The sequence below is a fragment of the Pipistrellus hanaki genome (genome assembly GCF_964339955.1).
Source record: "Pipistrellus hanaki genome assembly, chromosome: 13".
Taxonomy (NCBI): domain Eukaryota; kingdom Metazoa; phylum Chordata; class Mammalia; order Chiroptera; family Vespertilionidae; genus Pipistrellus; species Pipistrellus hanaki.
This window is the reverse complement of record NC_140515.1, coordinates 47,808,229-47,827,833: the sequence shown is the minus strand read 5'-3', so window position 1 is coordinate 47,827,833 and position 19,605 is coordinate 47,808,229. Positions and strand designations below refer to the sequence as shown.

Below are 19,605 nucleotides of genomic sequence, written 5' to 3'. Positions count from 1 at the left end.
CTTTTGTTAACGGTAGTCATGGCCAACAAACTCCAAGTGAATGTCTTGTGGTATTTGTCAGTTCCGACCTGTGATGATTTTTGACAGATTCCTATTTTGACTAGTCAAAGCTTGTGTTTTCTAAGTCACTTCAATGGTTTCCTCTCCTAACTAACCTACAGAATGAAAGATTTCAACAGAAAAAAAGCAAAAATCTCAGCTAGTCCAATGCTTATCATTACACACGGAAGAAAAATGAGACCCAGTGAGACCAAAAGACTTAAGCTGGTCACCCAGGCAGCTCGATGGCCAGTATCATATGCTTTAGTCTTTACCAGCTGTCTCCTAGGGAGAGTCTTAATCTCCAACTAAGGGTTAGATCTGGGTTACCTTTCATTCAAGATCATGGGCTTGTGATAATTACATATTTGCAACTTCTTTTCAACTTGGCATGGGGCCTCTCCACTAGGAAAATGATGAGGGGGTTTAGCTACATCTGGGGGAAAAACAGATGGTGATGTAACAATGCAGACTTAAGTAGTCTGTTTGTCCACAAGAAGAGGAGGAGGAAGCAGTTGTTATTTATTTTCTAAGTCAAAAAGCAAATCCTACCATTAGCCATAGAGTCAGGTCTCATGGAAGCTGAAACTTTTAAATTTCAGGGACACTTTTTCAGAAAAAGAATACAAAAATTAAGAATAGAAATTTAGGTATGAAAGTGAATATTTAGAATTTAGAATGGCTTCTTACAAATTACAAATCCTATATAATAAAACCCTAATATGTGGAATGATTAGTTGCTATGATGTGCTCTGACCACTAGGGGGCAGACGCACAATGCAGGAGCTGCCCCCTGGTGGTCAGTGAGCTCCCACAGGGGGAATGCCCCTCAGCCAGAAGCCTGACTCAAGGCTGGTGAGTACAGTGGCAGTGGTGGGGCCTCTTCCACCTCCACTGCAGGCAGGGGGTAAGGAGTGAGGGGTCTCAGACTGTGAGAGCCCTGGACTGCGAGAGGAATATCTGCTTAAGCTGGCAGGCAGATATCCCTCGAGGGGTCCCGGGCTGTGAGAGGGCACAGGACGGGCTGAGGAACTGAGGAACACTCCTTCCAACCCCCAGAGCACAAATGTCGTGCACTGAGCCTCTAGTTTAAAATAAAAGCTGTAAATAACACACATAGAAAACTTCAAAGAAAACAAATATGTGTGTTAGTTACCTGTCTGACACTACTGAAATACTTTACTACATTTTTGGGGGGTTGCATACTGTTTGACCACCAGTACCAGGGATATTTCGCAATATTGTCCACAGAGAAAACAAAAATAATTTAATCTTTCCTCTAGAGCTGTTAATCAGAATTTGTAATTTATTGTTGAATAACTTGGAAAAGTTTCTTTCTGCTTCATTAGTCATTGTAAGTAATAACATATAAATGTTTGGATTGCCTCTCAATTTGGGATAACTCTATCACATTTCTTTTATATGGGAGCTGTAATATTCAGGGCACAGCAAGATTTCTTAAGTGTTCTTTAACTTGATGACCCTCATTAGCCACATTGGCAGGGCCCCATCCAGAGCCAGGAGATGGGCCAGTACCAGGGAGCAGCCCCGAGTGAAATTCCATTCACTTCATGATAAATTCTTCTCGGCACACCATATACATCTCCCACACATTTATGCATCCTTGCATTCCCCCCAATCTTTCCAAATAAAGTGGCTGTTCTGCTCAGAAAACCTGAGCTCTTTGATGGCATAACTATTCCATGATTCAGCCCAGACTAGATCACCTGACAGATAGATATATGTAAATCTCATTTCCCCATTGAGATCACAAGACAGGCACGATGTGTGACTTCTTTGTGTATGAATCAAACATCATTTTATTTAGCTAAAGAAAGTAAGTGGAATAACATAAAAAATGCTAACGCGTTAGAAAAATGTTGAATATTATCATTATTTCTCTTAATCCCTAGAGTCTCCCAAAATCCATGCTACAGTGGAGAAGTGGTTTATGTCAGTTGAGGTGGGCTAGTCTTAGTATAACATAACAATTAAGGTCTAGGTCCCCAAACCAGAGTATTATCCACTTGCTAATCGGATGGCCTTCATTAAGTTTCCCAATCTCAGTCTAGAGGACTTGTAAGGAGCATTATAAAATCTACCTCCTAGAGTTGTGTAGAAGATTACATAATACAGGGGAAGTGCTCAGCACAATCCAGGCAGAAGCAAGGCCTCAGAAAGGGGTAGCTACGTACATTATCGGAAACCTGTCCAGAAAGGCCAGAGTAGTATCCTCAAGATAGGAGCACCCCTCACAGGGAGCATAAAGCCAACTGCATTTCTCTGTTTAGGAACGTTCTAGAGAGTTTTCAGAATGACCAGTAGTTCTCCACAAAGCAGCGGAGTTTTCTCCAAAGTCAATGAACTCTCTATAATGATACAACTTAAACAGATAGAGAGCTGCTGTGCATATGCTGAAAGTATGCACCATATTTTTCTTCAAAAGCATTCATGTTTATTCTGCCAAACCCCTAGTTCTCTAAATAAGTAAATAAATAAGAAGAAAGAAAGAAAGAAAGAAAGAAAGAAAGAAAGAAAGAAAGAAAGAAGCATATATCTTTGACAACCCTATACCTGTTTCAGTGTCAGAGGGATTTTTCACTTTACACTGTTCTAATATCTTGTTTTCTTTAAAGAGGATTGAGAAGGCCATGGACTAGTCAAATATTTACAACAGCAGAAGAAAACATCCAGAGAAGCGTTACCATGTTCTCCATACACAAAGGAAATGCAGCCAAGGCACTGGGAAATCTTTTTTTTAAATGTGTCAGTCCAACAGCAAATAAAAGGAGTCCAGTGAATAAAGCTAACGTTTCCTTCTGGAGCATACAAACTATGAAAAACTGAATTTCCCAAAGGAAATACCACAGTAGGGTTACCAACTCTTGGCTTTTTAATAATAAGCAATCTCTCTACCCCAGGGCAACCATGATGCAATCAGAAAATCACCTTTGTCCTCAACACCTCTGCACAGGAAGGTGGCTGATGCCAGATCCACCACTGGCACTGGAAGGCTCAAGGGCAAGAGGACAAACGGAGGTCCACATACTCAAGGTCACATACCGACAGCTAAGAAAAGCAAGCAGACTGTTCAAAAACGTAGGTTGAATCCTTCTACCTTGACTAACAAATACATCTTGGAAGATCAAGTACTACTTTAAAACTCTTGAACTACTTGCTTCCCTCTTTCCACCACATGGTCCCTCCCACAGGAAGAGGCCCCTGTGAGATGTGTATGGACACCCAAGTTTGAACACATACCACACATGCACAGCTTAACCACCTCTCTGGAACACAGACCAGTGGCTATACAGGCCTGGGGAAGAGAAAACCAATAGTTCATGTAGGTTGTAAAAGCTGGTCTTGCACCATCTGGACAGTGAATTTGGGGTTCCCAGGTACCTGAAACATGATCTAAAAAGAGGGCAGAGTTTGGATTCAGAGGTCTGGAATCTGCTCACCTCATGGACGGGGGCTGGACCAGAGAAGAATAAAAGCAGTACCCACTAAGGCTCATGATAGAGCTCCTTTTGCTCATTTTTTTTTTTTTTGGGGGGGGGGGGGGGCGGGGGGGCGGAGGACATATCTCATCAGAAATTTTTTTTTAAAAAAAGAGAAAGAAAGAACTACATGTCTTGAAAGCAGGCAGCCTTTCCCAAATTCAATGTCACCAGTTGTAGGCACTTAGCCTGCAGCTAAATCCATGCTAATGATCTATAGCTTCAGCCCTGTAAACACAACACAGATGCTAGGAAACCCTTACGGGCTTAAGCAAGCCATCCCACGTTGGCTGTGTCCAAGGAGGCAGTTGCTCCATGTTGAGTGCCAACACCTAAAATGCTGATCAAGGCCAGTAAAAGGCCAGATCCTTCTGTGCAGAGAAGTATCTGAGCCGCCCACGAGTTTTCAAATTAGTTGGACCTCAAAAGTCAAACCATCTCGCCTTTACTGCGTAGGATAAATTCTGCTCTTTCTGCCTGTCCTCACCAGCAGTTGTCTGAGGCCTGAACATAGATGCTGGTCCTCTATGCTGGAATCTGGGGTTCAGTAACACGCCTTTGAAAATGGTTCAGGTATAACCGTTGTAAATAGTCAAACCATGGGTTTCCAGCAGTGGGTCCCACCACCACGATGCCGTTATCAGTCTAGGACTGTAGAGTTTCCTGTGCAAAGAGACTCTGCCCCATCTTGATGTTCTGTTGGACGAAGATAATCAGGAAGGAGCCAGATCATGCAAGCAAAGCAAATCATGAAATCAGGAGCACTGAACTTATGACATTCGCTGGTAAGTTTCCCCTTTCTCAAAAGGAATGTCTCTTTACCCTCTCCCTAACTTCCATCCTAACTCACGCATACACACAGATGCACCATGAAAACAGAACCTGCACAATGCAAGCAGGGCAAGCTTAGAAAACACACACACACGCGCACACACACACACACACACACACACACATAAACCTCAAGTGACCCTGAGCAGATTCCATCTTCCTAACTTATAAAATAAAGATAACAACACTTATCTTCCTGGTTTCCTCTGAAGATTAAATTAGGTTAAGGAATGTCAAACAGCTGGCTTAGAGCAGATTCTCCCTTCTCCCCACTTCACCCTGAGACGAGCCAGTTTGCCTGCTCACAACCTTCTGACGTGCCAAGCAAAAACAGTCAGCATTATCTTGAATGTCAGAAGCAACAAGTATGGGGGGGGGGGGGCAAAATATTTATTATACAATTAAAAGAGGGAGAGCAAAATGAATGGTGAGCCTTCTGGCTGCTAATGAATATCTGCTATATCATTTATACTGAAAATCAGGAGTCAAATCTGCTGGATTAACCCCTGGAAGGATGAAGCTAACAAGGTGATACAGCAATGCTTTTACATGGAAATTGACTAAATGATGCCAAGCTATAGCCAGGAACCATGTTTCCTCAGCACCCTATTTTAAACCTGGTTTGCATCAGGCCTAAATAGCATCCACACTGCTCTATAGCAGTCGGCAGCCCTATAGGACCACCCTTCCCTTAGACCAGTGGTCGGCAAACTCACTAGTCAACAGAGCCAAATATCAACAGTTCAACGATGGAAATTTCTTTGGAGAGCCAAATATTTTTAAATTAAACTATCTAGGTAGGAACATTGTTATTAACTTAATTAGGGTACTCCTAAGCTGGCTTTTGCTAAAAACTCAAGAGGCCGAAGAGCCCCATGTGGCTTGAGAGCCACAGTTTGCCTACCACTGCCTTAGACCAACTCTGCTCAACTACTTATAAACCAAAACATAAAACCCTGATTTAAAAAAAAAAAAAAGGAACTTAGAAACTAAATTATGATTTCAGCACTCTTTTCCATAGCTCATCAGAATAAAAGAACCCATAGACCAGGGGTGGGGAATATCCCGCCCACGGGCCATATAAGGCCTGGAAAATCATTGGATCTGGTTCTGCCAAGGCATTAGGGGTGAATTAATTAAATGTCTGACCAAATACAGCAGGCTAATTTTAAGTTGATACTTCTGAATGGCCCTCAAATGATGCTATAATCATCCAAATGGCCCTGGGCAGTAAAATAGTTGCCCACCCCTGCTATAGACCAAACTCCCAATGAAGAGTGATGGCCTGGTTGGTCAAACACTTGACTCGGCTGCACTTTGTCCAGGGGGATGAAGGAGAGACCAGCGTTTGCTGGATAGTAGTAAGTGATGCACCAAGTATGTACTGCAGGAGACCTGGAGATAGAGGAATGAATAAGCCACACCCCTTACCTTTGGGAGAATTAAAGGCCTGATGGGCAAGGTGATCACATAAAGATATAATTTTGGCCAAAACTTTGGCTCAGTGGTAGAGCGTCGGTGTGCGGACTGAAAGGTCCCAGGTTCGGGTCAAGGGCATGTACATTGTTTGCGGGCACATCCCCGGTGCGGGGTGTACAAGAGGCAACTGGTCGATGTTTCTCTCTCATCGACATTTCTAGCTCCCTATCTCTCTCCCTTCCTCCTCTCTGTAAAATATCAATAAAATATATTAATAAAAAAAGATATAATTTTGGCTTATTATTGTTAACAGTTGTTACAAGCTAAAAAAAAAAAAGATGAAGAAAATAGGCCTAGCCCCAGGAGAGGATGTATCAGCTCACCCAGAGGCATTCAAAGCAGGTTTCCTTAAAAAGAGATGACATTTGAGTTAAGTCTTAAAAGACAAGTGAAAATTATCCAAGGTACAGGTATTCCAGACAGCACCCTCAGCAAAGGCACAGGTGCCTGCACTGCTCACAGCATGTGTGTGCACAGTGGGTGATAAGAGGGGACTGGGAAAATGTGAGTCTTGGCAGGATGTTAGCTGCAGAATCAGAAGGGAACCAGATCACTGAGGGCCATGTTAGGCCAGATTCCCATGTTAATAGGAAGAATAGAAGCTGGTATTTAGTGAGCATTTACTATGTTGCAGGCACTATGTTAAGCACTTTAGAATATAGTATTTTATTGAATCTTCTGCAGAACACCATAAACCCCATTTTACAAATAATGACAATGACGGTGAGAGAAGTAACATCATTGCAACAGGCTACACAGATAGTAAATGGGAGGTGGGTTTGAAACCCAGGATAGCCTGATTCCAAAGCTTGTACCCTTTACTCTTCTACCTGCAAGACTAAGCTGGAAGAAAGACTGGATGGGCACATGCATATGGGTCCCTCATGCTGGCTACAGACTGAAAACTGAGGTAGCCCAGTTATGGACCTGAAACAAGGCCTGTGTGGAAAAGAATAGATCAATGAAAAAAATGTTCAGTGAGACTGAGAAGGAAACATACCCACCTACTAGCATTCAACAAGGAAGTGGGCTTTGGACAAAGGGGTCTGGAAAATAAACTGCCAGGGCTCCCTAATGCTTCCAAATGTACAGGATTAAAATGTGAATGTTCTGCCGAAGCCGGTTTGGCTCAGTGGTAGAGCATTGGTCTGCGGACTGAAAGGTTTGATTCCGGTCAAGGGCATGTACATTGGTTGCGGGCACATCCCTGGTAGGGGGTGTGCAGGAGGCAGCTGGTCGATGTTTCTCTCTCATCAACATTTCTAGCTCTCTATCTCTCTCCCTTCCTCTCTGTAAAAGATCAATAAAATATATATTTTTTGAAATGTGAATGTTCTCTTCACCTTCAACAGGCTGCCACATGTTAAACTCCATGAGGGCAAAGGCCATGCCTCTTACTCAGTGGCTGTCTCCTGTCTGAGCCCCTTGCCTGGCACAAGGAGGCACTAGCTATAAATACTGTTGAGAAGGAAGAATGAGTAATAGCCACTTTTTACAAGGGCCCCCAAGAAGTGTCATTCTTCGTTAAAAAAAATAGGGCCAAAAGATAAAGAAAACCTTTAAAAGTTGGGTTGATAACCGAGGATTGGTAAACTGGAGTGAAAAACATGTAGCATGTATGCGGACTACACAAAGGACAATGAGGACGCATCACCGTGGGGTGCCATCTCTATAAAAAGGTGAGGAGCCGAAACAGGTTTGGCTCAGTGGATAGAGCATCAGCCTGCTGACTGAAAGGTCCCAGGTTCCATTGCGGTCAAAGACATGTACCTTGGTTGTAGGCACATCCCCAGTGGGGGGTGTGCAGGAGGCAGCTGATGATTCTCTCTCATTGATGTTTCTAACTTGCTCTCCCTTCCTCTCTGTAAAAAATCAATTAAAAAAAAAAAAATATATATATATATATATATATATATATATATATATATATATATATATTTAAGTCGAGGAATCCAGAATGTGATGAGTGTTCTGCATAAATCATAACTGGTTAAAAAAAATAAGATATTGTTAAAGGAAGTGACTTAGAAAAGGAAATGTGCTATCTGGTAACAAAAGCAATGAGACCTAAGATCACATTCTGGGCCTACTGCTTTCTGACTCTGACCAAACCAGCACATCATCAAAGTGACCTTAGGAAAACAGTTGATTAGTATGACACTTTTACCAACATTTAGTCAGTAGCAAGCAACTCTTGTTAGGTATTTGAAATATGGAAGTCACATTTTTCAGATTGGAAGAGTTTCCCAACATGTAAAGTTTTTCTTCAAAAGAGTAATTACTTAATGCTGAGCATTTAAGGAAAAATGAATCTATTAATTTAAAAAGTTTTTTTAAGTTAAATATATTTCTTAGTGAAATTTTTTCTTATAGTGCAATCCTTTGCTCACTTATCAATCTGCTGAACAGAACATGGGTGTGTGTGTGTGTGTGTGTGTGTCCTGATAAGATGCGGTAAATAATCTCATTTCCTCATATCTTATCATGAATTAAGATATCTTGAAAAAAGTTTTGACAGTTGACCAATTATGTTGGAAAATCCTGAAACCATTTACTTATCTGGAAAATGAAAATGTAATCATGAAATTATTTTCTCATCTTCACTACCTTTACTTTCTAACCTTCAACTAGCTTCAAAATTTTAATTTCAAATGAATACTCATTCAAAATGATTCCTTAGTTCAACCATTTTGAAACTTTAATTCCATAAAGATATGAAATCTGTGGGGTTTGTAAAACTGTTTAAAGGCCCAAATAAAAAGCCATTAGGCTTTTAATTGTTTAAAAGTGTGTACATAGATGAAATGAAACTGACTCATGAACTACTGAGTCTGGAATTTGTAATCATAAATCTTAAACTTGTAAACAAAACCTAACAAATCAGAGCCCACAAATTTCCTTCTTTCGTAATCTGAAACAAAAATTTTAATGATTTTGCACGTACAGAGAAAATTAAGGGTGCATTTAAAATATTTATTAGTTAGCTATAACTCAGTTTTTAAGAGTCTGGGGTATAATCAGAGACAGTTGAACATATTGAGCATTCTGGTACTGAAATGTAGGACAACATCCAAGAATGAAACACCGGGATTTAATTTAACCCTAGCACTCACATTTGTGTTAGGAACTTTTGTATAAAATAATGCTTCTTCCTCATTCCATTAACAACTCCCATCTCCATGTCAACCTTCCATATGAAATTCTCAATCCCCTGCCAACAGTCTGGAATGCACCAGTTAGAACCTGGTGCATATTTCTTCCAGACATACCTACAGATAAAGCTAACTTCTGCCTTAGAGTGATGGTGTGGACTGTCAAACCGTCTTCATTCCTTCCCAAATCTACACAGGGCATCTCCAAGTCACCGCAGGGGGGAGGAGAGGGACAGAAGATGAGGGAATGGAAAAGTATCCAAACCTAACCATGCCATTTTACAGATGAGAAAAACTGAGCCCTGCAAGGTCCAAATACTAAGCTACCCAGACCACAGTTGTAGATACTCTGCTATATGGATCCTAGCTGAAAAACAAACAAAATTTTTAAAGTGTCAGGGGCTAGGTACTTTCCAAAACACATCTTTAAGTGTTCAGTTCATTCATTCCCCTCCCCCAAAAGAGAAACCTCTAGAGATAGAGATCTGTTGGGCTGCAGTTTACCATTTTCATTTAACCTTTCCGTTTCCACCCAGATAATTGCAGAGAACCATCAACTCCCCAGAAGATAGAGTCTTGCTGCAGGCAACCCCTCAGGCACTGAGCACCTAGCAGGCCCTGGGTCAATAGGTCAGTAATTCTCCGCCTCCTCCTGACCATCCCCAGCCCCTGAAGCATCCAGGCCAGCCAAGCCTTCCGTGGAGTCAGATAACTTTCCTTTGCAGATCGCCTCTTTTTTTTTCTTGAGAGTTTTAACCACCCAGTAACTCTGGGCCAACAAGCCGGTCTGGGGGGAGTGTGTGGCCCTTCCCAGGGGCTAAGGATGTAATAACCGGTCCAGTAGGGGGGTGGCCCGGCAAGCCCTGGGTAGGCACGCAGCATCGCCAAAGGGCCGCCGGGGCCCCAGGTGTGCCAAGTGCTCTGGCGGCTCCAGGCCGCGGTTTCCCTGCCTCCTCCAGATCACCAACTTCTCAAACTTCCCTTTCCGGGGGCTGGGGCGCGCCTCGAACGCAGCCAACACACAACGCCTTTCCTGCCCGCACAAAGGGGGCCCGGCGCGCCCCGCGCCCCCTGCAAACTTGAACTTCCCTTCTTTGGAAAGCACGGCTCACCCACGCCTGTGGCTAAGGGGATCGGGGTGCGCGATGCCCCAGGGGGAAAGGTTCCCGTTTCTGCCGATCGCTGTGTCCCCGGGACCAGCCTGTCAAGCGCAGCGCAGAGGCGGGGAGACGGGGGTTGGTGTGGGGGGGACCCCAGGCGCCCCGCCAAGCCCTGGCTGCGGGCCACTCACCCGACTTCTGGACGTGCGGAGGGATCGTGCTGGCGATGCGCGTCCACAGGACGATGTGCAGCGGCCACAGGCCCCGGAGCAGCCCCCGACCCATGGCAGCCCCCCGCCGATCGTCATAGACCGGAGCCCCGGCGCCTCCCTGGACCCCTGGCTGTGTCTCCGCGCCGCGCCCTCTCGGGGACCCCGCGCCTGGGCCGGCCGGGCAGATGTGCGGGCCAGATGTGGTGCCGGCTGGGCAGCGGCGAGGAGGAGGGGGCTGGAGGCCGGCGAGGCGCGGGGAGGCCCCCGGCGGCCGAGGGGAGCAGCGCAGGAGGCCCGCTCCTGCCCCGGTCCCGTCCCGTCCCGGGCGTGTGCGCGCGCGGGCGTGTAGTCCGGCCGGGCGCGCGGGTGACTCACTCCGCTTCACCCGGCGCCGCGGGGGGAACAGGAAACTCCTCGCCAACAGCTGGGCAGGACCTCCCGCCGCCCGGAGCCTTCTCCCCGCTCGGCTCCCAGCCCCGGCTCGCTCTCTGGAGCTGCCAATCACGTCCCGGAGACCAGCCCCTCCCAGGGCTCCGGCCAACTTTTAGCTGCCCCAGGCCGCCCTCGGGAGTCCCTGCTCCGAGGATTGACTCCGCGGTGACTAAGCGCACACGTTTCACCGAGTAACTGCACGGAGGAAGTGTAGGTACTTTGCAAAGCACCCCCACTGAGCACCTTCCCTTTCCCCTCCCCCCAACTTCTCAGGATGGTTCCAAGGTGCTTGCTTGAGAGCTGTGTTTGCAAACTGCAAGTTGCAACCCAGAGGTGGATGCTGAAATCCAAAGGAGTTGGAGCCCTTTTTTTTTTTCCTGTTAAAATCCACAAAGTATTGCCTGGTCAAACTTGTGTTTCAGTTATGTAGGCAGTGTAGGTGGAAGTTGAGAAGTTTTTTTGGTTTTGTTTTTGTTTTGTTTTTCTCATATACTGTGCCTATGGATCACCTGAGACTCCTGCGAGAATGCAGATTCTGCTTCAGCACCTCTAGGTTGGGGCATTTCTGATGAGCTCCTGGGTGGTGGCTCCCATGACTCTTGCGGGGGAGTGGAGGGGGTGTGATTCAGTGAAGAATTGAACATGATCAGTCATCACAGAGGTATAATGGCGGGAAAGTGTATCCTGTGTGGCAAAAATAAAAATTAAAAAAAAAAAATTAAAACCAAAGTGGCCTGGAGGTCAGCTGGAGAGCCCGGGTGTGCATTCCAATAGTGCCAGCGATGAGAGAGAAGACATAGCCTCAGCTCTGCAGCATGTGAATTCGCGGGAGCAGAACAGGAGAAACTTTCAACTTCCCCTTCTTGATAGGGGGACCAGGTGTGCCCCCAAACACTTCTGGTGTACATGTGTTTTGAAGTTAATCATTACCCAACCAAAAACACATTCTCTTTTGCATGTGTCTCACTTGGACAGCGAATTATAGGCCCGCCCTACTAATAGCTCCAGAGGCTTGGATTCCATATAACCCTCTGGCCAGGGCCTCCTCCAGCAGGTTCAACAACTAGCTCCTTTATCTGAGACAAAGATTGTTCGCAGAGAGGCAAGGTGGCCAGGCTTACCAGAAATGCATCAAGTCAATGGCCTTCCCCGTAACCCCAACTCCCTGGGTTCATTTGCTGGATCTGGACACCCTAAGTCTTGCCACCATGGTTCTAGCCAGCACCGAAGCTGCCTCTGATTGTGTCCTTTAGGAAAATGCCACTTTCCCAGGTCTGAGGGTTAGGGGGCAGGAAGGGCAGGGAAATGTGGAGGACTTAGTATCTCCTTGCCCACCAAGGCCACTGGCAAAATTGGAGCCACTTTGCCGAAACCGGTTTGGCTCAGTGGTAGAGTGTCAGTCTGCGGACTGAAAGGTCCCGGGTTCGATTCCGGTTAAGAGCATGTACATTGGTTGTGGGCACATCCCTGGTAGGGGGTGTGCAAAGGCAGCTGGTCGGTGTTTCTCTCTCATCGACGTTTCTAGCTCTCTATCTCCTTCCTTTCCTCTCTGTAAAAAATCAGTAAAATATATTTAAAAAAAAAAGATTGGAGCCACTGAAGATGCAGAAAACTTGAGTTCAAATCTGCTTCTCCCCATTTCCTTCTCCACAGCCACCTGGCCTCTCCCATTGCCATCCCTTGAGCACAAATCCCCTAGCCACTCACCCTCAGTAGGGCCATTCTGAGCCCTTTTACTCAGTTTCTCAAACCAGACCTGAAGTTGGTGTTTCAAAGTGCAAACCGGAGCATGCCCACCTTCTGATGAAAATCATGCAATGGTTCTCACTGCTCTTGAGATGGAGGGTAGGAACCGTACCCTTTGCATGCCTTCAAGCCCCCTTCTCTCTCTTATAACTTTCCATTGGACTTTCCCTCCTCTCCTGCTGAGGGCCTTCTCTACAGGCCTAGAAAATACCCTTTGTTCTTCCCACACAGGGCCCGTCCCTGGACCTCTTCGCTTCCTCTGACCTTCCTTTCTTCTTCACCCAGCCAACTCCTGATCAAAACTTCTGTAATGGACAAGCTTTCCTTGGCCCCCCTTTCACGATAGGTCCTCCTGGCACCAAATGCCTCTCTTTTTTAACACTTACCATGGCTATAATTTTATCATCCTGTAACTTCTATTCCTCTCCCTGACTTAAATCCAAATTTTTTGAGGACAAAGATCAGTTTCCCTCCACTCATTATTGTACCCTCAGCACCTAGCACAAATAGGTGTTCAATACATTTTTGTTGGATGAATGAGCAAAGGAGATAATAAAGATTCAGAAGGGAGCTACGCTTAATCCTCCTAGTTATTTCATGATTCTAAAGAGGGCAATGTATTACCTAATAAAATGAGATAAACAAGTTAGATTTTAGCTGAAGGTGATGTCACTAACTACTTCCTTTTCTTAAAAATAGAGAACTGTGTAAGTTTCCTTTTTTTTTTCTTCCTTTTTCTAAATTTGCCCAAGTTCCTCCACATAACATACATTTGTTTCCTTTCTCCCCAAAACACACTGAGGCAAATAAATGCCCAATTGATTCTAAAGACTTTATTTTCTAATTGCAAAGACAGATGTTTACATTGTTAGAGACGAAGTTTGAGGTATTTCATTCCATGGTGGAATATTTAACTGGTGGGCCCTGTCATCATGTATCACTAATGCTGATTTCAGTTTCCCTTTGCCATTAACATTTCTTTTTATTATTATTATTGATTATGGTATCACATAATTGTCCTCATCGCCCCTTTCCCATCCCAATCCCCTCCCCACATATGCCCCCACCCTCCTGTGCCATTAACATTTCTGATTTGATCCTCAATATCCTGTGAAATTGATAGTCTGAATTCAACATTGCCAAGTGCAAACTTCTCTTTTAGCAACCATCATAATGAAATCAGGCATGTAAGCACACCTATGACAACTTGACAATCTTGAAAATTTGTCAAGATCACCTTCCTTTCGGGATTCTCATTGAGAGAGAAATTTAACATCCTTGATCTAGACATAGTGTCACACATCATTGTATATTTGACTAAATATAATTTTCTGTATATTCACCTAGGCAGTTAATATGCATATGCAAAAAATCGGGCCACTTGCAGATGGAAACAAACAAACGAAAGCTCAACTCGGGACTTAAAAAACAAGGAAGGTAATGTTTGAGCCCTTACCAGGTTGAACAAGGATAAAAACCAAACTGAACCAAAGTTAAACAGCTTGAATATCTTCATTTACAATCACTAAACACACACACATAAAACAATTGGACTGAATCAAAATGTGGTTAATGTGAGCCCTGCATTTCCCAGTTGTGATGAAGCAAGAATTTTCTACTCCCCTGAACTTGTTGACATGCAGCTGTTGAGGTTACTTTAGTCAACCCAAGTGGCTAAAGCAGTTGACAGGGAGATTCCTCTCCATGTAAATCAATCACTCTGCATTCTGGGCTCTTATCTCTTGCCCGATTTTCCTTCTATTGTGAAGCAGACCATTAAGCACTGAGACAATAGTGAACTTGTGAGGGTCACCCACCCACCCTTTTAAGGTCATGGGTGATGCCAGGCCCTCTGGGAAACATTTTGTGATAATATGATCTCTTCTCTCCCAGGGAGAACTTAAGGAGCATTATATTTACTTATCTTTTTTCTTTTCTTTTTTATGTCTGCTCCATGGGGACATAAAATGCATTATAGGTAGGCACTTATTTTTTGGAATTCTACCTCACCAATGACAAAATCCTTGAAAACACAGATTATTCCTTTGTCAACTTTGAACTCCACTCTGCACCTTACAATGTATATTTCTTATCTTCAATAGAATGAAAAATAATATCTATTTTCTTAATCCATTCTGTTGTTTGCAATTCTTCCTGATATTAATAGAGCCTGCAAGTGTGTCACATGTTTACAGAAAGCATGAATAGCTTCCTTTGGAAAAAATAACTTTAAAGAAAATTACAACAGTAATTTATAGATTACTTTTAGTAGAGTAAAATGTCTGAAATACGAACAAGCCAAAGGTAGAAAATAAAAAGAACCCCTTAACTTTATCACGAAGAGATAATCACTGTCCACCTTTTGGGACACATCCTTGCAGTACTATTCTAACCTTCACTTTCCAAGTAAAAGAATTTGAGGGTTAGAGAGGTGAAGTACTCAAGTACTTGGCAAAGGTCACATGTCTAGATGGGAACTGAACCCGGATTTGAAGTAAGGCCTATCGAGCACCAGCGAACTAATACACCCTCCTTCCTGTTTGCTTGTTCAGCTGTTTCTTCTCAATATCTTTACAGGCTTGTTTTTCTTCCACTTATTGTTCAAATGGAAGTGCTTACCAATGCTGTTTTCTGCCCCTCTGTCACTCCTGCTGGGGACACATCTGTTTCTATGGCTTCACCAATATACCATGTTTTCAAAAGCTAACGATCAAGTTCAAATTTATCATCAAAGCTACAATTATTCCAGCTGCCTATTCTCTTCATGGATATTCTGCTGGCATCCACACTTTTTGCTCTGGAGTGGAACTCCAAAATGTATGCCCCCTTGGCACATTTCCTATATGAAGTAAAGGCTCCATCGCCAATGGGTAATCCAAGCCAGCAGCATAAAAATCAGCTGAGAGTTTGCCTCTATTTTACCCATCAGAACTTAGTAGGCATTGGGGTATATTTACTTCCAAAACACCTCTTAAATCAATTTTGTTCTCATCCTCATCACTCACATTGTTTTAGTTCTATTTCTTATTTCACTCTCTTAATCTTCTTGCCTCTCGTCTCACCCCATTCTATCACATCCTCCAATGTTACCAAAATGTCCCCCTCCATAAATGCAAGAAGAGCAATCAAATTTAAAGTCACCCAATGCCTTTTCATTGCCTTTAGAACCTAATTTCAACCTACCATTAATCTGTTTATTTATTCAATCAGCATTTAATTCTCTACTATTACAGAAATATTGAGGTAAGCAATGAAGACATAAGGACTCAGAACATATAATCCTAGCCTTAATTGAAGGGCACCAGGCTATGATCAGATTCATGATCTAATGTGAAACATTCATAAGGAAACAAATAAGCTTATTAAATATGATGCCAGGCCAGTGTGGCTCGGAGATCATGTTCGATTCCCAGTCAGGGCACATGCCTGGGTTGTGGGCTTAGTCCCTGATATGGGGCATGCAGGAGGCAGCCAATCAGTGATCATCTTTCATCATTGATATTTCTCTCCATCTCCCTTCCTCTCTGAAATAAATTTAAAAATACATATTTTTTAAAGCTTTAATAAAAAAATAAGTATGATAATATGATTGTCACAATGGTGATAAGTTCAGCATGATAAGCTAAGGAGAAGAGACTACAGGCCACTAATCCAACCTGAAGGACAAAAATACATTTGAGCTGAATCCTAAAGAATGGTTAGGGAAGCTGAGAGGAAGATGCTGCAGATACAGAAGTCAGCAGTAAAGATAAGGAGACACATGAGCTTGGATTAGGTAAGGAGATGCAAATATTTCAAATGCCTCAAGTATAGATTTGAAAGAATTTTAGATTGAATTTGTGGGCCCAATTCTCCACCCCTGCCTGAGTCCATGCTCTTGTGACTATGTGTACTTCTCGCTAGAGGCAAAAGGTTCTTATAGGCAAAATGATAATGGGGTTTGCTATGGAGATTGGGGGTGAAGAGAGCAGTAGGACTCTAATTTAAATTTGTGGTGTCATCTACAAATTTGATTATATACACTCTTACAGAATATGGCCAACATTATTGCTTGCTTACACAAAATCCATTCTCCCTATCTACTTTGCTGTCAGAGTCTAATTGTGTTTAGGATGTGACCTTACATCTTATGGAAAGGGCCCAACTTTGTTAAAGGGTAGATATGTGATCTAATTCTGAACAAGGAAATGTAAGCAGAATTCTGATGGGGGCTTGTGAGAAAAATGCTTTTCTACTGGTTACAAAGAAGTGTCCGTGAAGAGTTCCTCTGCCCCTCACCACTCCTGTTCCTTCCTTCAACATGGTTAGAGGAGGCTACAACTCTTAGGGGATACAGTCACCTTTCAACAACAAGAAGAAGGGCAAAGGTATCACAAAATAGAACCAATACTAGCAACTAACTCAGTTTGGACATTATCTGAGGGTGGTAGGTAGTCTTCAAAGATGGCAATGGTCCCTTCCTTCCTCCCATGTTACTCTTCACCTCGAGAGGTAAGATGGAGTCTATTCTGTTTTACCTCTCCTTGAATCTGGGAGAGCTTTCACCAACAGAATATGGTGGGAATGACACAGTGCCCAATCTAGAACTAGTCTCAAAGACAGAATTCTTCTCTTAGAAACTAGTTACCAGGTAAGAAGTCAGAACATCAGGCTGTGAGAAAGCTCAAGCTAGCCACGTACGAGGCACCTGGAGAAAGAGATACCTGGCCATCCACCAGCTAGCTGCTCAGCCCTTCTGGCAAAGGCACTAAACATGTGGATGGATGAAGCCATCTTGGACTTTCCAGCCTTAGCAAATGCTTAGCAATCCTAGACCAAACAGAATCATAAGATATAATAAACTGATACTGTATACATTGTTAGTTCCAGTCAACATCATTTCTAATGCAGAGTAGTCCACTGAAGAAATGGAAAGATGTTGTAGTCACCATATGGCTGTTAATCTGTGTACCAAATACAGAACCACATCAACTATGAATTAAGGATTGCATGGTTTCTCCAATTATCTTGTGAATCATGCAATTATATTTGTATGGATTTGTGTTCAAAAATAAATATATTTATATCTTACATGTGTAATTATATGTTGCAAATATGTACATATACCAACATTTTGTGGGTTTATTTAGCTAGTTAGCTATTTGTACACAATAATAAGGGATCACCGAACCCAAGAGTGGCCCAAGGTAACTTCAGCTCTGAGAGGCCCTGTCTTTCATGCCAGAAAGAAGCTTGTACTTCAAACCCAAGATGATGAAAGACATGGGAAGGGGATTTTGTTCAGGGGAGGGAGATGGTCAGAGATAATCATGTAAGATTTTCAAATTAGTGATCTGAAACTCTGAAAGATGCTCTGAGGACATGCCTATGTCAGAAAAACAGGTGTGAAATAACAAGTCTGAACCAAACTCATGATCATGGGAATAGAGAGAAATCTATATTAATAAAAGCATAATACGCTAATTAGACCAGACATCCTTCCAGATATCCTTCCAGACGACCTTCCAGACAAAGTTGCAGCAGCAGGGGCTTAGCCCTTTGCACGAATTTCATGCATTGGGCCTCTAGTAAATAGATAAGAAAGCTAATAAAGAACTCAGGAAGCAGGAATTGGTGTCTGAAACTGAGTTGGGATGAAGAGAGGGATGCTTTTGCAGAGGGCAGCTTCCAAAGCACCATGCACTTCATAACTGTAGCCAATCACCCCATTTACTAGTATGTGCCACACTCTGTGCTGAGTTTTTTATATGAATAAATGCCTTAAGACTTCCTAAGGACCCGTGAGGTAGATAATATTATCATGCCCAATTTATAGATGGGACTACTGAACCACAGAGAGGATAAGTAATGACAGAGGCAGAGTTCCAACCCAGCAAGACGGGCTGCAGAGGCCTCACTCTAAGCCACTTTCTTGTCTGCTGCCATTACACTGGCTACATTTCAGTCTCTGCTCCTAGACTATGACATCCTGGAGGCACGGACTGTGTTTTAGCTTACTGTGCCTGGTCCATATTAGTTGCTCAATAAATACTTGTGAATGAGAGGGTGACTCGATGAACAAATTCCACAGTATAAAACACAAGAACCCATTGTGAATTTGGGAAATTAAATCTGTAATGCTCTTGATGCCTGACAGCCAAATGAGGCTAACTATGTTTGTCATGGAATTTGAACATCAACATCAACTTCCACTGCTGAAAAATGCTTCTTAAATGTGCAAATGGTACAAATAAATAAGGATAGATTTCACTTCCTGAGAGAGCATTTATGTTCTTGACAGTGAGTTACATTTATCAACTTCAAGCTGGTAAAAATGTTAATCTCTGATTCTTAAGATTTTTTTAAAAATGAAAGTTACAGAAAACACTACATTTTTTTTTCTTGTCTAACTTGATCTTGCTTGCTTAGAAACTCTGCACAACTTCACTCTCATCTTGACATTATTTTCCAATCTGAGCTCCAGAATCATTCCGTTTAATAAGTAGGTATTCACCAAATTATCTCATAAGACTTGAAAGTTAGAAACTTAATCAAACATAAGTTATTACTTTAATTATAACAAACTATTTTAATTGTTCATTTCACAAAAGTACAAAATCACTTAATGGTGCAGGTTTGTTGAGTTAAAAATATGTCTTAATGTGAATTACTTTAGTTCATGTCAAATAATTGATGATAATCATTTTAAGAGCTACACTTAATTTGTTCTTCAAATCCATGGAAATACATATGAATGTGTATAATTAGATTCAATGAGTTTTGAAGTTTTCTGGTAAAACTGTATACCCTGGTCAAAGATTCATTTTCTAGGGTCGTGGTAGCATTTAGAAAGCTCTTATCAAGAAACAGTGCACCCTAAGCAGCTTCTGCCATCTTTCAGATGGATTCCAGAAGTTTTGTTAATTGACATAATGGAAGTCAGAAATAACATTTTTATTACTGAAATGATTGGTTCTCAAGATATGTTGATTAGCTTATGGGAATGGAGCCCTCAGCCTGACCCAGGATCCTGTGTTTAGACACTTTGGGAGGATTCTGACCCTTGGTCTCAGACTAGCTGGATCCTACTGCTAGAAATTGTCACACTTTCCTGGAGTGAAGCATTTCAAAATAT

The 19,605-nt window shown here is 42.8% G+C and overlaps 1 protein-coding gene across 1 annotated transcript in view; it reads right to left on the bottom strand.

Moving 5' to 3' along the window:
* Positions 1–10,742, bottom strand: part of TGFBR2 (transforming growth factor beta receptor 2) — an 81,915-nt gene extending 71,173 nt beyond the window's left edge. The window contains exon 1 of the mRNA XM_084902490.1: positions 10,293–10,742. Within this exon, the coding sequence (XP_084758616.1) occupies positions 10,293–10,386 (94 nt within the window). The 5' untranslated portion in view covers positions 10,387–10,742. The remainder of the gene's footprint in view (positions 1–10,292) is intronic.
* Between the last annotated feature and the right edge of the window lie 8,863 nt (positions 10,743–19,605).